At 61.9% G+C, this 17,896-nt stretch overlaps 2 protein-coding genes across 2 annotated transcripts; one reads left to right on the top strand and one right to left on the bottom strand.

Moving 5' to 3' along the window:
- Nucleotides 1–22: 22 nt before the first annotated feature.
- SPINDOC (spindlin interactor and repressor of chromatin binding) lies at nt 23–7,211 on the bottom strand. The gene is made up of 8 exons (XM_067544006.1): nt 7,108–7,211; nt 3,687–3,873; nt 3,284–3,544; nt 2,907–3,020; nt 2,655–2,801; nt 2,374–2,493; nt 1,854–1,997; nt 23–1,595 (listed from the first exon to the last, which is right to left on the bottom strand). Exons 2-8 carry the CDS (start codon nt 3,853–3,855, stop codon nt 1,150–1,152), a joined length of 1,401 nt encoding a protein of 466 aa, XP_067400107.1. The 5' UTR covers nt 3,856–3,873; nt 7,108–7,211; the 3' UTR covers nt 23–1,149.
- Nucleotides 7,187–14,779, top strand: ZFTA (zinc finger translocation associated). Its single transcript, XM_067544003.1, has 5 exons — nt 7,187–7,388; nt 8,344–8,808; nt 9,686–10,081; nt 10,407–10,841; nt 11,838–14,779. The coding sequence occupies exons 1-5, from the start codon at nt 7,322–7,324 to the stop codon at nt 12,377–12,379; spliced, it is 1,905 nt and encodes a 634-aa protein (XP_067400104.1). The 5' UTR covers nt 7,187–7,321; the 3' UTR covers nt 12,380–14,779.
- The last annotated feature ends 3,117 nt before the right edge of the window (nt 14,780–17,896 follow it).

The raw sequence follows: 17,896 nt of genomic DNA, 5'->3' as shown, positions 1-17,896 counted from the left end.
TGGGGGCCTGTGGCTCTGCTGCTAAATGGCCGTGAGCAAGACGGGCCCCCTCCTTTTGCAGTGGGAGTCCCAAGCTGGGCTCCGGCCTAGAGGAGACAGCGCACAGGCCGAGCGGCTCCCTCCCCACACAGCCAAGCGGCCCCTAAACAAGACGACTGACCCCAACCTAGTGCCCTTGTAAACTCCCGAGTCCTGCCCCCACCACCTCGCCACACCCCAGGCAGCCTCTGCCCACCACTCTCCTGTTCCAGCCCCGATCCTTGCCGGTGATGGCATGGCTGGAAATTCACAGCTGCTGGGACGATGCACGAGCCGGGCCAGCATCCAGCTCCCCCAGGGGGGCAGCAAACAATCCACAACAGCCAGGACTGCACAGGGGGATGTGGGCTCCTCTCCTCCCTGCTCCAGGAGCCGAGCGCAGGGTGCTGGGGGTCAGGGCACCCCAAGAATTAAATGCCACTCAACTTCATCAAAAATAATTTATTGCTTCTGGCTCTATTTACATTCTGTGGGGATGCCCTCGTGTGGATGCTTTGGGTAACTGCAGAGGAAATTCATTCCATCACTGCCTAGGCATGGGGGGGGGGGGGGAGGAGTGATGGGGGTTTGCTGCCCCCTGCAGCTGGGGTGATAATGCAGTTTAGGGAGGGCCAGCTGGCACTGCACCCCAGCACCCCTGTCCCCACTGGCAGGGGGCACAAGGACAGGTGTATGGAGGGGAACCCTGCCAGGGGCAACGAGGTGCTGGATCCCCTCCTGCCATGGAGGGGGAGTGCTGGACAAAGAAGGCAGAGATCAAAGGCCATTTCTATAGGGCTGGAGACACCTATAGTGGGGAACGTTAGGGGTGTGTCTCAGTGTCCCTGTATGGGTCAATTGGGAGCATCCTACCTCATCCCCCGAGATGCTCCTAGCCCCCACAGGTCACCCCCCACAGTACGTGGGTAGCCACCTCTGCGGCGCCCTGTGCTGGGGTGGAGCAGGGGCAGGTCCCTGGATCCTTTTTCCCCCTTCAGCCTCACTCCTTCCCCTACAGCACCCCATGCTGGCGGGTCCCTGGGTCCCTAGTCTCCCTTCAGCCTCACTCCTTCCCTTGCAGCGCCCCGTGCTGGGGTGGAGCGGAGGTGGGTCCCTATTCCCCCTTCAGTCTCACTCCTTCCCCTGCAGCGCCCCGTGCTGGGGTGGAGCAGGGGCGGGTCCCCGCGTCTCCCACACCTCACGGATGGCCCGGCGCACCCCCCGAGGCAGGTGCAGGGTCTCGGCATGGCACTGGCGGATGTGGCGCATGACGGTGCCCAGGCGAACAGGCACCAGGGAGTACTCGCAGACCATGCACACCATGGTGCCAGCACCGGCATCGTAGTCCATCAGGAAGTCAGCGCGCCATGCCGGGTCAAAGGGCTTGGCCTGGGGCGGGGAGGGTGCTGGAGGGGCCTTGCCCTGCGCCCGCCAGCTCTGCAGGGTGCAGCGGACGGTGCTGGGGCTCAGGCTCAGGCGCTGGGTGATGCCGTGGTGGGAGTAGCCCTTGCGACGGAGGCGGTGGACACCTGGGTCCAGATCCTGGCTGGGCAGTGCAGAGACGGGGCAGTTGCCAACTGCAGAGAGGGCAAAGGGTTAATGCTGAGAACCAGCACTCAGCACTGAGATGCAGCCAACTCTGGGGAAGAGCGTGGGGGAGCTGTTTATACATGCAGCCTTCACCAAGCACTGAGATGCAGCTGCCTCTGGGGTGGAGTATATGAGGGCTGTTAATACAGGGATCCCCTGTCCAGCGCTAAGATGCAGCTGCCTCTGGGGTGGACCTTAGTGGACCATTAGGGACCCTCCCCACTAAGCCACTTTGCCGCACTCACCTGGACTCCCTGAGCCCCGTCTCACGGTCCCTGCTTTCCCCAGCTGCTTCTGTCTCTTCCCCAGTGCCTGGGTTTTGCCCCCATCCCCTGGGCTCTTCTGTTCCCGGATGCTTGGATTCTTCCTTATTTCTCTCCCTCCAGAGGCTGCAAGCAGAAAGAAGGGTCAGCGAGCTGGGGATCGCTGTGCCGCCTCTCCCTTCAGCACCCACCCAGGGAGTCCTCCCCAGCTCCTCCAAGACATATAGATTGGGAAGGAAATGCCTGCCCCTTGTCTCCCCCCCGGTCAGGATGGGGTCACCCAGTGGGTGGGAACTCAGCTGGCCCCCGCCCAAAGGAAACCAGCAAGGGGCAGCATGGGGGGCTTGGAGCTAGCTGAGATCCCGGAGGGTGCTCTGTGCGGGCTGGGATGCAGCTGGGATCCTGGAGGGACAGGACAATGGCAGGGGCCATGCCTTCAGCTCTGCTCTGTGGGAAACGGGGGTGGCTGCAGGGAACACCCTCTTTCCTACAGTGCCCTCACCTGGCTGGGGTCTGCAGTACAGCCTGAGCGTGAATCCGGCTGGGAAGGAACCGTCAGTGAACAGGCGGATTTCAGGGGGTGCCGAGCTGGGGGCAGCCTCCTCCGAGGGGGACACTGTCCCTGTGGGGGGAGACACAGCTGTAAGGGTGGGGTAGCGTCTGTGAAGGAACCAAGAGTCCTGGCTCCCAGCTCCACCGCTCTAACCCACAAGACCCCATTTCCCTCCCCGACCAGGGAATTGAACCCAGGAATCCTGCTCCCTCTGCCCCCCTGCCACTCACCTGGACTCACGGTGCCCCTGTCCCGTCCCTCACTGAGCTGCCTGCTCCTCCGCTCCCTGGCTGGTAGCGCCACACCCTCCAAAGGCCCCACGCTCTGTCGTCTCCTCTGGCCCCGCGGGCGCTGCCCAGACTCCAGGGTCCTAGCATCTGCAATGAGACGCCTGGTGTCACGAAGGGCAGCCCCGGAACAAAGGGGATGGACACCCACATGGCTGGGTATGGTTCCTGCACCCGCCCAGGCCTGGCACTCACCTGGGCGGGGGGCAGGGCGCCCTCTGGGCTGCCCACGTTTCCGGGTCACCGTCTGCTCCTCTGAGTCAATGAGAACCTCGATCTCGGCTGGTTCCCTGGCCCCGTGGCACTGACCTAGAGGGGGATTGAGACTCTGGGAGGGCTGCATCACCCCCAGCTCTGCCAGTGCCCTTCAAGCCCAACCCACAGCCCCACTGCTATCCCAGCCATAGGCTCCCTCCCCATGCCACAGCTCTCCTGGTGTCCCTCAATTCTGACCTGCCGCCGCCTGCTACCCCAGCCCTGGCCTCCTCTCCTCCCCACCTTGGCTGGTGCCCCTTGCCCCCGAGCCACAGCTCATTGGGCTCCCCTGATGCCAGAGGGGCTGGGGGACCTACCTGGGGTGCAGGGTGGGGGTGCCCCCTTGGGCAGATTGCCTCCCTGGCTCCAGGCCTCCAGAATGTTGCGCTTCTCCTCCAGGCTAAGGCTCAGCGAGTGGGCGTGGTGCTGCAGAACGTGCTCACGGGCAGCGCCTGGCCCACAGGTGCCCAGGAAGGTGCCACAGACCATGCACACGGCCCCGCCGCGCCCCGGGCAGTCTCCCACTAGGTACTCCTGCTGCCAGGCCCTACCAGGCCCTGCCTCTGCTGGTGCTCCCCCTAGCCAGGAAGATAAAATAGGCTCAGGGGGGCTAGAAACGAGGAGTCCTTGGCTTCCAGCCCCCTCTGCTCTAACCACTAGACTCCACTCCCCTCCCAGAGCAGGGGATAGAACCTAGAGTCCTGGCTGGACAGTCCGTACCTGTGTCTAGGGGCTCCTTGTCACCCTCCTCCAGCTTGACCCCAGGGGCCAGGTCAGCCAGGGGGGCACAGAGCCGGGCGCAGGCTGCAATTGGCACTGGTTCCTCTGCCTCACACTTCAGCGACACGGCAATGAACTCCAGCCGGGGCACCTCTGCCTTCACCTCCATGGCTGGGCCTGGGCAGAGCTAGGCACAATGGGGGGATGGGGCTTAGTCAGAGGCACTCAGAGACTCCCAGCCCTTTCACAGGAGCCAACCTGGCCGTATGCTACTATCCCTCACTCTGGGAACCCAGGAGCCCTGGCCCTGCCCCACACTGCTCTAACCACTAGACCCCACTCCCCTCCCAGACCTAGGGAGAGAACCCAGGAGCCCTGATCCCTCCCTCAGGCACTGGTTGGCCCTGGGCAGAGCTGCCCCTCCTTTACTGCCCTCTCCTTTACAGCCTCCCTCCTCCCAGCTCAAGGTCGCCTCCCACCCCCTCCTTATCTCCAGCCCGACCTCCCAGGCCTAGCAAGTTGCAACAGCCCCTTTGTGCTCTCCTGGGGGAGGCAGAGTCCTGGCTATGGTCTAGAGTGAGGCTCATGGACACCCCCAGTCAGGCCCACATGGCAGGAAACCCCCCAGAGGACCCCCGTGTCTGGCCTCTCTCATCCAGTCCCTTTCTACCCTGGGAAACGTCCTTCGGCTCCCCCATCACAGTAAGCCCCTGCTCAGCCCCCTCATTTCTGCTCACTGAGCCCCGCACCCTTCCTTCCTACCCTCTTTCCCCACTGACCCTGGAAAGCTCCTCTTCTTCCCAGCCCCCCTGGGAGTCACATACCCCCCAACTTTTCAATTCCCCTTGACCTTGGGAGTTCCCCCCTCCTCCAGGAGCTGAGGTTCTCAATGAAGGTTGGAGCCCTCCCTTCCCAAGTGTGCCCCCCACCTTGACCCTGGGATCATTCCCTGTATCTCCTTCTTCCCAGACTCCCCTGGGAGCCTGACTACTCAGTTGTCCCTTCCTAGTCTTCTGCTGGCTGCCCCATGGCCATGGGTCCCTTCTCTCCTCCCATGGGATCCAGATGGCTGCAGGGCCATTGGGCATCAGGAAGAAGGGAGGGGGCAGACACTCCCACTGGAGCCTGTGTCAGGGCTTTAAGGCACCAGCTACAGGGTGATTCAGGTAGTGCCTCCTCTCCCAGAGCCATCGAGGGAATCCAGGAGTCCTGACCCCCAGGCCGAAAGATTCCAAGATGGACACCCCAGACCGCAAAAGACCCCAGAGAGATTGATAACCAATTCAGGGGTGCCAAGATGCAGCCACCTTGGAGGGTGGGTCACAGGGGCTGTTTAATAACCACACATCCATCCTTTGCTATGGAAAAGGGGCCTTCAGAACAGCAGAGAAAGCTGCACCTAACCCTGCAGGAATATAGACCCCACGATCCTTATACGGGTCTGGCCTCCTGCCCCCAATCCATGCCCAATGACCCCCCATTCTGCACTCCAGCCTCCTTCTGTAATCCACGCTCCCCTCCAGCATAACCTAGTCCCTGGCTGGACCACATTCTTCTCATAAGTCTGTTCTGCCCCCCAATCCTCCTCCCACAGGGCAACCACACTGACCCCAGGATAAACCCTACTGCTATGCAACCCCTCCCATACTGGATCCCAGCCCCCTCGCCCCAATGGATCCTGATCCCAGCCCTCATCCCCCCCAATGTGACCCACACCCCTACTGGATTACAGACCCTCCTTCCCCCCCCCCCAGTATGACCCGCATCCCACTGGGTCCCAGCCCCTCCCCCCATGTGACCCACAACCGCACTGGATCCCAGCCCCTCCCCCCGCAGTGTGACCCATGCCTTCTGTTGGTTCCCAGCCCTGTCCCCCTCCCCGGGGCGACCCGCACCCCCACTGGATCCGAGCCTCTCCTTCCCCCCAGCAGTGTGACCTGCACTCCCACTGGATCCCAGCCCCCACTATGTCCCAGCCCCACAGCATGCCCATGAGATCCCAGCCCCTAGCGCCACGCGCACTCCATTAGATCCCAGCCCCCCCGCTGGATCCCAGCCCCTCCCCTTGCTACTGGATCCACCCTGGCGACCCCTCCCCATTCACCGGCTCGCGCTGCTGCTCCCGGGCCCGGCACCATAGAGTTTCGCGGAGGGAGAGGCACCACCCACCTCCCATCCAGCCCCCCCACTTCCCTCTCTATGGTCTCATTGTCCCGGCTCCCCTAGCTTGGGGCTCCCTCCGTTGCGCACAGCCAATCGTGAGAAGTCAACGGTTCTAAGCTCCGCCTCCTTCAGCAACGGCCAATCAGCGCATGGAGGCAGGAAGGCGCAGGCAGGCCAGGGGGAGGGGCTGGTCCAGGCGCCACCTAGCTGCCAAGAGGGGGATTGCAGAATGTGGGAGGGGATTGTAGAGGGGCTGAAGGGGATGGGGACTGGATTCTATAGGGGGCATTCTATAGGGGCAGAGGCCCAGCCACTGGGACAGGAAAGGGAAGGGGGTGAGCCCCGCCCTAGAGAGAGGGAAGGAATTCTAGGGGTTGAGTCCCGCCCCAGGGAGTCTATAGGGGAGCGGATAGTATAGCGGCTAAGCCCCGCCCCCTCGGAAAAAGGAGAGGGAATTCTATGAGTTGGGTATTTTACAGGGGCTGAGCCCCATCCCTTGGGCACGGGGGGGAGGGGGGGCGATTCTACATGGGCTGGGCTTTGCTACCCGAGCACAGGGAAGGGGGATTCTACACGGGCTGAATCCTGCCTCTCAGGAACAAGGAGGGGGAAAGGAAATTAAAAGGGAAGCGATTCTATGGGGCAGAGTCCCAACCCCTAGCACACATATGGGGGATTCTGTAGGGGACGGGGGTTGAAGCGATGGGATACAGTGTAGGGATGGCCCTGGGGCTGCCGGTGGACTGGGTGACAACGGGAGGGTGGGGGTGCAGAGGTTTTGCCTAGGCACAGGAATCTGTCCCCTCACTGCGGGGAGGAGGAGGCTTGCGTTGCATGGGGTATAGTCGCTCCCAACCCTCACCCCCGATCAGGGTAGCGGGGTGGGGGCTGCTGGGGATGCAGCGCTCGGTCTTGGAACTGGGCGGTGCATCGCTGGGGAGCAGCGAGAGCTGGGGCAGCTCAGTGTATCGCAAACACCCCTTTATAGCCCGGCTCCCCCACTCCCTCCTGGGCTGGGGACTCAGAGTCAAGGGGGATGAGTGGCGGGGGGAGGTGAGAAGTGGGGCAGCTAATATCCGAGCCCCCCTTACATCCCAGCCCTATATCGCAGCTCCCCCCATATAGCCCAGCCCCTTATATCCCTGCTCCCCCCTTCAAGGCGGGGGACACAGAGTCGGGGGGGCAGGGTAAGACCGGGCCCCCCCTCATCGCCTTCCCCCCACGCTGCAGAAATAGAGCGCGGCCCCTTTAAATTTACCCAGGAGCCCTTAAAGGAGCCCCAGGGGCCCCAGGCAGGAATCCCCACCCCGGCCGAAGCAGCCTGGCTCGGCCGCCGCCGCCGCACGGAGCCCGGGAGCCCATTTCCCGCGCGGGCAGGGCTCTGCGGCAGCCCCGACCCTGCCCCGCGGCCCCGGCGCGGATGGACAGGCGGTCGGAGGGGGGCGGGTGCTGACGGACGGACGGACAGAGGGATGGAGCCGCCTCCCTCCTCTCCCCCCCGCCGCCCCGTCAAACGGGAGCCCCTGGACCCGGAGGCAGGTGAGAACAAAGGGGGCGGCCGGCGCCACCTGCCGGCTTGGGCTGAGCCGGCGCCCAGGGGACCCCGGGCGGGGGTGGTGGTGACGGCCCCTTTAAGACTCCCTCCTCTGGCCCTTTGAAGCCTCAGACCTCCCCCCACCCGAGCCCACGTCCCTTTAAAAGAGCAGACCGCCCCTGCCCCTTTAAGACTCCTCCCCCTCCTTTAAAGCAGCAGGGCCCCCCCCCTCTTATAAGGGCTGGATCTTCTCCCTCTCTGCCCCTTTAAGACGCCCCTTCCTTTAAAGCAAAGAGTCTATGTCTTATAGGGCAGGTCTCCCCTCCCCTGCTGTGTCCACTCCCACTGCCCCTTTAAGACCCCCCACTCCATCTTATTGGTCAGGAGTCTTATTCCCCCCCCCCCCGCTTCTCTCCCCCAAGGCCTCTTAAAGGGGCAAGCTGCCCCCTTCCTTTTATCCTGGGCCCTTAAGGGTGGCTCTAGGCTAAGGCTTTTAAAGGGGAGGGAGCTCTCAGATTTTTTTGCTGGGGACTTAAAGGGGCAATAACCTCATGCCCTTGCCTCTCTGAGTTAACCCCCACTTCTTAAAGGGTGCCCTTTGCTGGGGTCTTAAAGGGTATGGAGCCCTCTGGTCACCAGGCTTCTCTCTTTTGGGTAGGGGCATGAAAGTGCAGGCGATCATCCCTCTCCCCTCCCTCTAGGTCTTTTAAAGAGCCCCTTCTCTTCCGAGGACATCAAAGGACAATGCTCCACACAGGGTACACTGTACACAGCTCTGCCAAGGCCCCTCAATCCTGGCCCGCAGCCCCCTGCCAGCCCAGCCCAGGGCTCTCCCACACATCTGCTGATGCCCCCTCCGTCCTGACCTGCAGCCCATCCTCCCACACACACACACTCTTGTGCAGGTGCCAGGCTACATTTTCACACAACTCTGCCCATCCATGTGGTTTGTTTCACCAGGAGAATCCCCAAGCCAGGACAACTCCAGCAGCACTGAAGCCCCAGAGCTGATGCTAGGGAGGTCCCTGTCATGGGGCCCCCCCCAGGAGCACCCCCTGATGGCACCAGGGGGGCGGAAGTACTCTGATCACTGTGAGGAGCGGGCATCTCGGCCTGGGAAGAGCCGGATCCCTGGGCGGGACCATCGACGCTATTATCACGAACACTGGCGAGCTGAGTACCTGATGGACTTCAACCCGGCACGGCACGGCATGATCTGCATGGTGTGCGGCAGTGCCCTGGCCACCCTCAAGCTCAGCACCATCAAGCGTCACATCCGCCAGAAGCACCCCTACTCTGGGGACTGGGGGCCCCGCGAGAAGCAGGTCATCATCCAGAGCTGGGATGCCCACCTCGGGCTGGAAGGGGAGCCTGGGGGGCACGGGGACCCTGCCCAGGCACCCGACAGTCTTCAGGGAGCACAAGGTAGAGCACCAGCCCTACGCCCCAGGCACCCCTGTTCCCAAGGACCCCCCCTGTGCAGCCCTCCTCACTGTTCCTGCACATTCCCCATCTCTGAACACCCATTCCCCTGCGCCTGGGCACCACCACCACCCCTCCCCTGTCCTGGGCACCCAACATGCTGCCTCTGGGCAGCCCCCTCCCCTGAGCACCAACCCCCCTCCTGAATACCCTGACACACTCCCCAACCCCTGGTCCCCAGCGCTCCAATTCCCTGGGTACCTTTCCCAGGCATCCCCTGCCTTTCCTTCCTGTTCCCCAGGCATGCACCCCCACTCCAGACACCCCTGCTCAAGTGTCTGGGGACACCTGGCTCTCAGTGAGAGCCTGCCACTCTCACACCCTGGGGGGTCCCTCTTCTCAAATCCCCACTAGCACCTGGGACCTGACACTTCCCACCTCCGATGCCCTTCTCGTTAGACAGCTAAGGCCCTTCCCCTGTAAGGGGGCTCCACTCTGCCCTGGTGCAAGCACACATGATGCCTAGCCCTCCCCACACAGGCCATTTGTTATGGGGGGCAGTTAGCATCTGGGAAGAACATGATGCAGGGTTAATGGGAGGGTGAGGGCATGGCAGGGGATGAGGAAGTGGGGGCCGACCAGCCCATTTCTCAGGGGGGCTGGGAGGAGGGGGAGGATATGCAGGGGGATATCATCCCTTCTCTCCCAAGGGAGCTGGAGTTCAGGGTTGGGAAGGAAAGGTGGCTGGCATCAGAGTTAGGGGTATCTCCCCCAGGGGCAGGCAGTCTTGGCAGGGGACAGGAAGTCTGTCCCCCATGCCCGTCTCGCCCAGGGACTGGGGTTGGGGGGTGCAGGGCACTGACCTGTCTGTCTCCTCCAGGGACACTGTTGACGTCAGGCGGGTTCCGGCGTCGGCGTCGTGCCCCATGCCCATCCTCACGGGGGGCTGCCCGGCGACTGGCAGCCGGGGGGAGGAAGGCATCGCCCAGCACCCGCCGCCTGGAGCGCTACGTACGCGAGTCCCTGCAGAGCTGGTTCCAGGCAGAGTTCCTCATGGATTATGATGCCCAGGGCAACCGGCTGCGCTGCATGATGTGTGGGCGGGGGCTGCCCAGCCTCAACCTGGACGACATCAAGCGCCACGTGCTGCAGGCCCACCCTGCCTCACTCGCCTTCAGCCCCGCCGAGAAGGGCGCCATCCTGGAGGCCTGGAACTCTCGGGCCCTGGTGCTGGCCGCCGGCAAGGGCTGGGCACCGCAGGGTGAGCTCCCCACAGGTGAGGGGGTTGGGGAGACCAGGGTGGAGGGACCTCTCTGTGGATGGGGGGCTGGGAGACCGGGCCGGGGGTGGGTGGAGAACCCCAGTGTGTGTGGGATGGGTGGGGGATGGATCAGCCTCTGGGTGAGGAGAACATGCCCGCTCCCGTGTCTCCTCTGAGGGGGTGGGCTGAGCATATGTCATGGGGGGGCCGTCCTAGCCTGTGGAGGGGTGGGGCTGTGCGTGGGGAGCAGTCTGTCTGTGGGGCAATTTGTCTGTGCCCATGGGGCACCCACATGTGAACACCCCCCAACATCTCTGTCCTGCCTGCCATCTCTCCCCAGAACCCGACACGCCCTCCTCTGAGGACCTTGGTGCTGAGGCCCCGGAGCCGGGCCTGGTGACGGCTGCCCCAGAGCCAGAGGAGAGCAGCTCCCCGGGCAGCTGGGCCAAGGAGGAGCCTGTGGTGCCGTGGGAGCTGGATGCGGAGGGCGTGGGGGGGCCGCTGCGGGGTAAGGACCATCGGCGCCACTTCCAGGAGCACTGGCGGCTGGAGTACCTAATGGACTACCACGGCGGGCGGCGCGGGCTGGTGTGCATGGTGTGTGGGGGGGCGCTGGCCACGCTCAAGATGAGCACCATCAAACGGCACATCCGCCAGCGGCACCCAGACTCCACCCTGCTCAGCCACCAGGTCAAAGCCCTGATTGTGGAGGAGTGGAACCGCAAGGTCGCCCAGCTGGTGGAGATGGGGGCACCCCTGCCAGACCAGGCCTCAGGTGAGTGCGGGGGAGGGGTTGGGGCCATCCAGCCGCTGGTCTTCCCAGGGATACTTGAGAAGCCCTGGGGCAAGTCCTGCCATCCAGCCTGGGGCAAGAGGGGTAGGGGGAGCTGATGCTAATGTCTCATGGGGTTGGGGGGCACAGGCCAAGAGGATCCAGTGGTGTCTGGCTGTGTCTAAAGAGTAGCCAGGGACACGGTTAGAGGGGGGCAGGGCTGCTGGGGGCTCTGCCTGCCCCCCCCCAGAAGATGCCCAGTGCCCAAAGCAAAGGCCAGGGTTGCAGGGAGTCGAGGCAGCAGGACCCACGTGCAGAAGGCCTGTACTCTGAGCTGTAACTGCCCTGGTGCCTCCTCCTGCTACCTGCTGTGCATGTGCTGCAAGGGCCAGAACCCCACCAGTGGCAGTGGGTGGCATTGCACCTGGCAGCAGCTCCATGAGTCCCCCCACAGTGGCTGCAGGCAGCCACTCCCAGTCACCAGTAGAGATGCTTGTGTGCCTATCCCACTCCAGGACCCATGTGAGCACTGGCTTCTCCCAAACCAGCTCCTAAAAAGACTGGATCAGAAGTAGCACCAAAGAGGCCCTCCCCAGTCAATCTGGATTGGAACCAGTGCCCGAGAAACCCCGAGTCCCCTTGCATCTGGGCTGGATCAGAGCAGCACCATCCATGCCATGAATGTCCCTTTCTCCTCATAGCCAGCCTGGATCAGATGCAGTGCTCTAGAGACATCCCCCACCTACACACACACTCTGCAGCTGGGCTCATTACCCCCTTCCATGGGGAGGGAGATGGGATGTGCCAATCCCCGAGCAGTGCTGTGATCTGAGCCATGGGGGCAGGGAGCTGGAGCTCTCCTGTGGAGCCCCAGGGTCAGCAATTCCATCATGCCCAGGACTGTGGGAATGTGGCCTGAGACTGGACAGTGTATGTGGAGGGGACTGGGGGGGCAAGGACAGTAACTGGCTTGACTTGATCTCACTGTTACCTTTCCAGGGGAGTCCCAGAATCCTTTGCAGCTCTCAAGCCCTGAGGAGCTGGATGAGGACGTGCAGATGCCTGCAGAGGGTGGGGAGGAGGAGGAGGAAGAGGAGGATGAGAGCGTGCTGGTGGTGGGGACGCCTCCATCCACCCCGCACAGCCCCCCTGAGCCCACAGCTGGCCCCCAGCCAGGCCCAGCACCTCCTGCTCCACGGCGGGAGCAGCGGCGGAACTACCAGCTGCACTGGCGGGTGGAGTACCTGATGGACTACGACGGCGGGCGGCGCGGGCTGGTGTGCATGGTGTGTGGGGGGGCGCTGGCCACCCTCAAGGTGAGCACCATCAAGCGCCACATCCTGCAGGTGCACCCCTTCTCCTTGGACTTCACTCCAGAGGAGCGGCAGACCATTCTGGAGGCCTACAATGAGACCGCCCTGCGCTATGAGCCTGCCCAGGGGGAGGAGTTGGAGGTTAAGCCCTGCCCCTTTCTCCAGGCCACACCTGCTGCTGGGGAGGAGGCTGAGTTGGCCTGTGCCCCACCCACCAGCACAGTGTAGCTGATGGACAGAACTCCATCTCGACTCTCTGGAGCAGGGATGGGGGGTCCTGGCTGTGGACAGACACCCCTTGCTTGGGGGGCTCATTTGGGAGCAGGATAGGGGGTTCTGCACCCCCTCCCATGCTACAGACTTTGCCCCTTGAACTACACAGCACCTTCCCCTGCCCCCATTCCCCACGCTGATGCATCTGATCCTCATGCACGGATACTTAGCCCAAGCTTGGGGGTGGGGGAAGGGGCCTCACTCCGACTCCCCCCCCCTGTAGCTTTTAACACCCCCTCCTACCCAATCCAAGTTGGGGGTGGCACCAAAATGGGGTTGTGGGGGATGGGGACAACTGGGGCAGGAACCAAGCTCTCAGCAAGCTGGTGCAGTTGGCAGTTGTGCAAGAGGGTGGTGGGCTGCGGTTGAATCGTCTCCCTGCCCTGGGCAGACAATATTGAGCAAGGGGGCAGCTGCCCTATTTAAAGGGCCAGTTCCAATCCCCTCCTGGGACTCTTCCCGGCCCCCAGGGCAGCTGCTTTGAAAGGCCAATGCTCCAGGGCTGCTGCTTTCAACTCCCAGCCTCCCCCAGCTCACATTTGGCCTCAGAACAGGGCTGATGATCGCTTCCTCACCCCCCCCGCCAGTGCAGCAGATTTTCATCCAGGCAGCCTCTTCCTGGCACAGCTACAGGCTGGAATCCGTGTCCCTGGGAGCTAATTGGATGTAATCACAGATGCTCACTGACCTTCCCCTCCCGCATGCTCGGCTCCAGGGAAAATGCCGGGAGCATCGAGACTGGCCTTTGCAATCACTTGTATTAGCTTAATTAGCCGCTGGTGTCTCAGCGCCTCATCTATGTGCAACCTCCTAAGAAACTTCCTTGGGCTGAAGTTAAAGTGACCCTCCCACGCCAGCATCAGGCTGCCCCGGTAAGTAACCTGCTCTCACACCTACTGCCACATAGCGCTGCTCACACAAGTTGTGCAAGGCCTTGGCTCCCATCGCACCTGTGCTATTTATACCGGCGCCAAGGGCGCATGGACGGTCACCCAACCGGAACGCCCAGCGGTTTGCACTCACCTTGAACTGGTGTAAATGGGGGGAGGTGGGGTCTCTGGCTTGAGCCAGGAGGGATGGAAATTCATGCGCTTCTGCTGGGCTGACAAAGGCTGAATGGAGCCAGCTGCAGAGCCGGGGCCAGCGCTGACTGCAGCTGCAGGGGCCAGCTTGGGTGGCGAGCGCTGCAGGCAGGGCGTGCCTGCTCCTAGCAAGGGTCTGAGCGAGCTGGACTGGCCTAGCCCCCTGCTACAGACCTTGTGCACTGCCTGGGGCTGCCCAGGAGCTCAGTGGAGTCCTTCCCCCACCCCATGCTGCTGTGAAACTGCCCCTAGCAGAGGTTAAGATACCGCTGAGTCACCATCAGACTGTGGCTATTGGCAGGTAGAGCTGCCACTCAAAGTGTGTGGGTAGTGGTGAGAGCCCCACCCTCTGTTATCATCCCCAGCAGGCTACAGAGGAGGAAACTGAGGCACAGAGCAACTTAGCAACTTGCTCAAGGGCCCCAGCGAGCTTGTGGGGTCAGCTCCCTGCTCTGCCCCATCTCCCACAGCCCAGGTCCCTGCTCTAACCGCTAGACCCATTCAGTGCAGTGGGGAGGGGATGTCTCTCCAGGCTACTTCCCCAGAGATATGGGAGCTGATGGAGTCCTTTGCCCTCTGTGCATATGGGGAGGGGTTGCAAGCTCCAGGTGTGTGTGGTTCCTGGTTCCTTCGTCATCAGGCCCACCCCATGGTGCTCTGCCTGGCCACAGGCCCCAACCCAGCTCTGCAAGGGGAACCGAAGCTTTTAATCACGTCCCAACCAGCCGGGTAAGGCTGACTCATCCCCCGCCCCGGGGCCAAGCACCCAGCACGTGGCTCTCTGCCCTGCTGCTGCTGGATGCATTCTGAGTCTGATGCTGGCAGGAATGGGGGGGGGTGTGAGGAGAAGGATGGGCCGTGGCTGTCGGGGGGGAGGAGCAGCTGGATGCATTGCCAGGCCATGCCAAGGGCCGCTTCACTCAGTTGTTTCCCCAGCCGCTAGGGGGCAGGTATGTTACACACGCACCAGCATTCGCCAGCCACACCCACTGCTTGGAGCCAGCCCCATCGCGGCAGGGGAGGTGCTGTGGCCTGCAACCTGCAGGTCAGACTAGATGAGCAGGATGCTTCCATCTGACCTCTACGTCTCGGGGTTACTATGACGACTGCTTTCCCAGCGGGCTGGCTGGGGGGGTCCTGCCCAGGCGCGTGGGCTCTAGCTGAGCGCCATATTTGGGGTCAGGAAGGACTTTTCCCCCATGCTAGATTTTCTGGGGGGACGGGGGAAAGCCGTAACTGTCAGACTGCCCCACTGAGGCTAGGCTGCCTTGCACTGGGGGGGAGAGGGGGTTGCTTCACGTGATGGTCCACAGGGGATGTAGGTTTCCCAGTATCAGGCTTAACCCTTTGCAACCACATGGCTCAGGGCATGCCCAACTGAAGGGTTGATGGAGGGGAGCAGAGCCGCGGCTGTGAAGTAGCACAACCCCTGCTGGCTTCCACGCAGCTGAGCGCTGCCAGTGCCTGCTCTGGCCCGGGTGCCCACCTCCCGCTGCCATCTGGGCAAGGAGGGCTCATTTTCCCAGCGAGCTAGCAGGCTGTGCAAGGATCCCAGCTAAGCTGTCCCTTTTGCGGCTAATAGCCCCATATCCCTCCTCCACGCAAGGTCAGCATGAGCTGTTGGGGGGCAGTGATCCCACCCCCTTGTTCCTTGCTCTGCACTGGTCCCCATCTCCCTCATGATGGGGCGGGGGGGGGGGGGAATTAATATAGGTGCCCGGGGCCTTCTTGCATGGCAGTGCCATTGTCTCCAAGGTGGACTGGAAATTGGATACTGGGCTAGATGGCCTCTCCTTGTAATGCCGAGGGGGAGGGGACGCTGGCTTAGAGAGGCCTGTGGGGCTGAGCTGGGGCAGGGAGGAGAAGGGACAGCTGGCCCGATGTGGTCATGCAGCATGAAAGCATCTTGCAGGCTGGAGCAGCTGGACCCTGCTGGCAGAAAAGAGCCAGGGCAAGGCTGCCACCCCCTCCCCTGCCTGTGGAGGCTGCTCCTGTGGGTGGCAGAGACAGTGATGCTGTGATATAATGCGCACAGCAGGGGCCTGCTCTGAACCAGCCGCTAGCAAGCGGGCCCCTGCCTGCTGTTTTTGGGGGGCAGTGTTAAGTGGCTACCACTTTACAAGGGGGAAACTGAGGCACAAATGGGGCTTTCCCTGTACTAGACTCTGGTTTGCTGGACGATGGCCCAGCCTTGAGCTCCTGGGGCTGGGAGACCAATGGAGACAAATGCACTTGTGAGCACCCATCCTCGCACCCTCCTGCTGAGCCTGCTGCCGCTCCACGCTAGCGCACCCACCCTCCCTAGCACAGGGGGGGAGAGGGGAAGGGATTTACTTAGCCCTGGCACTCCACCACAAGCTCCTTTTTGCTTTGCCTCTCACCTCTCCTCCAAGGCATCAGGCCGTGCAGCTTTGCTCATGGCCTTTTAACCATTCCTGGATGGAAATCCTTCAGCACCCCCCCTCCCCACCCAGTTTATCACACGAAGCTGGGGTAGGAGTGGGCCTCCTTGGCTGCTCTCCAGCTCAGACAGCGCTGGCCTTACACTTTGGCAGCTCTGCTCATGCTTGCCCATGCCCCAAAGGGGTGGTTTTTAAGCAGTGCCTGGGGGGGAGGGGGCAGCCCCCTTTAAGGCACCAGCACTCCTAGGAGCAGCTGCATGAGGCCCAACATCTCCCCCAAGGAACAGCACACCCCAGCCAGCAGGGCGATAATGCTGCAGGGGAGGCTGCCCCAGAGGTTAGGATGCTGACCTGACCTGGGAGACCTGGCTCCAATTCCCTGCACCCCCATAAAGTTCCTGTGTCTCCTTGGGCAAGTCACTCAGGTTCTATGCCTCAGTTTCCCCCACCATACAAGGGGACTAATAGCCCTGCTCTGTGAGGATAACTGCATTAAAGATGTTGAGGGGCTCACAGATGGTGGTGAGTAGGAGCCACATCAGAACCTCAGCTGAAAGGTCACGGTTGCAGCTGATGGGATGTAGGGCTGGATGGGAAGTTGAGGGTAGGTGGGGCAATTGGTCTGACCTGGGAGCAGCTTGGAGGGGTCCACTGCTCTGACCTCGGGAAGATACTGGCCTGATAGTGGGGGCACCAGGCTCACTAGGCCTCTGGCTCTGATCCATACTGCATAGTCTAAAACCCAAAGGTGCTTAGCTGTTATAGCAGAGTTACGTTAGCAGGGCTGGTAGGAAAGTGAACCAGGGGTAGAAACAAGGTGTCATCAGACAGCTCAGAGTAGACACCAGCTCCAGTGACAGGGTGGTGCCCCATTCTCTACAGGTGAGCGCTACTCAGCCCAAAGCCACCTGTGCCAGCACGCGCAGCCGAGCTGGGAGAAGGGGCAGGTCTTCCTCCTCCCAGCCAAACCTCCCTTTCAAGGCTAGCTTTAGGCTTCAGCCAGCCCTGGTGTTCCTGCCTCAGATACTAACAGCTGGGCATCGGGCTGCTGGTAGAAATACGCCTGGTGCCTTTGCATGAGACACTGAGCTCCTGGCATTCTAGTGACTGGCTCTTTCCTCTGAAGCTGGCAGCTGGCATGGTTAGCAAGAGGTTCCTCCCAGGTAGCTGCTGTTCAAGAGCTGCCTTTGTGCATTTATGCTTCCCAGCCACACTTGGGGGAGGGGGGGAGGCTGTGCTCCCCTGTGCACACGTGGACACCAGCAGCTCTAGGGAACATTGTTGTGGGCCTCCCACAGCCACGAATGGAGGTCAAGTAGCTCTTGGCCCCAAAGGTAGAGGTAAAGCCCAAGAATCCCTTACCCGGCACAGCCGCCTCGCCAGGAGGTTGGAAATCATGGCCCAAGTTAAGGATCCCACAAGAACATTCCAGGCCATTGTAGGTAACGCCCCAAATGACACCAAGTCCCTTCCCCACGGCATGGAGCTGCTATTTCACAAGAGCCACTGGCTCTCCTCTGGATGCAGAAGCTGCCTGCACTTGAGGCAGTGTGCTTGTAGATTCTTACCTTGGTTTTAGCGCTAGTTCCAGCACTTCAGGAGCTCTGGTGCCTAGGCCTGATATGTTGGAAGTGGTTGCCCAAGGAGGGATGCTGTGAGTTCGCAGTTCCTGAGATGTTGCACAGATGGCATTCAGAGCCATCTTCTTGGGCTTCCATTCTTCCATTCCAGCCCTGTAAATACCCTGCTCTGGAGAGCAGGGAAGGTGGGTTCTTAACATACAAAGATATGCAAAGTTCAGGCATGTCACCATCTGATCCATTTGCCACATGCAGCGAACAAGTCCAGCAAAGCAGGTTTCAGACTCTCCTGTGAAGTCTGCAGTGATTGGCAGCCGTCATAAGTTTAGGTTTCTGTACCCCTACAAACGAGCATTTTTAAAACAGTGTAGGTACCAACTAAGATGGTCGGTCCACAGGCACAAGAGC

The sequence above is a fragment of the Emydura macquarii genome, unplaced genomic scaffold (genome assembly GCF_026122565.2).
Source record: "Emydura macquarii macquarii isolate MOO-44397 ecotype Brisbane River unplaced genomic scaffold, CSIRO-AGI_Emac_v2 contig_968, whole genome shotgun sequence".
Classification (NCBI taxonomy): Eukaryota; Metazoa; Chordata; order Testudines; family Chelidae; genus Emydura; species Emydura macquarii.
Note: the sequence above shows the minus strand (reverse complement) of the source record. Positions and strands in the feature narration are given on the sequence as shown.

What these genes read in the sequence shown, in the direction of transcription:
- SPINDOC (XM_067544006.1), bottom strand. Translation starts at nt 3,855, where the DNA reads ATGGAGGTGAAGGCAGAGGTGCCCCGGCTGGAGTTCATTGCCGTGTCG. An exon ending in CAAGGAGCCCCTAGACACAG is followed by an intron (nt 3,545 to 3,686) that starts GTACGGACTGTC and finishes CTTCCTGGCTAG; the next exon opens with GGGGAGCACCAGCAGAGGCA. An exon ending in CAGGGGCACCGTGAGTCCAG is followed by an intron (nt 2,494 to 2,654) that starts GTGAGTGGCAGG and finishes CTCCCCCCACAG; the next exon opens with GGACAGTGTCCCCCTCGGAG.
- ZFTA (XM_067544003.1), top strand. Translation starts at nt 7,322, where the DNA reads ATGGAGCCGCCTCCCTCCTCTCCCCCCCGCCGCCCCGTCAAACGGGAG. An exon ending in GCCCCTGGACCCGGAGGCAG is followed by an intron (nt 7,389 to 8,343) that starts GTGAGAACAAAG and finishes TTGTTTCACCAG; the next exon opens with GAGAATCCCCAAGCCAGGAC. An exon ending in GCAGGGTGAGCTCCCCACAG is followed by an intron (nt 10,082 to 10,406) that starts GTGAGGGGGTTG and finishes ATCTCTCCCCAG; the next exon opens with AACCCGACACGCCCTCCTCT.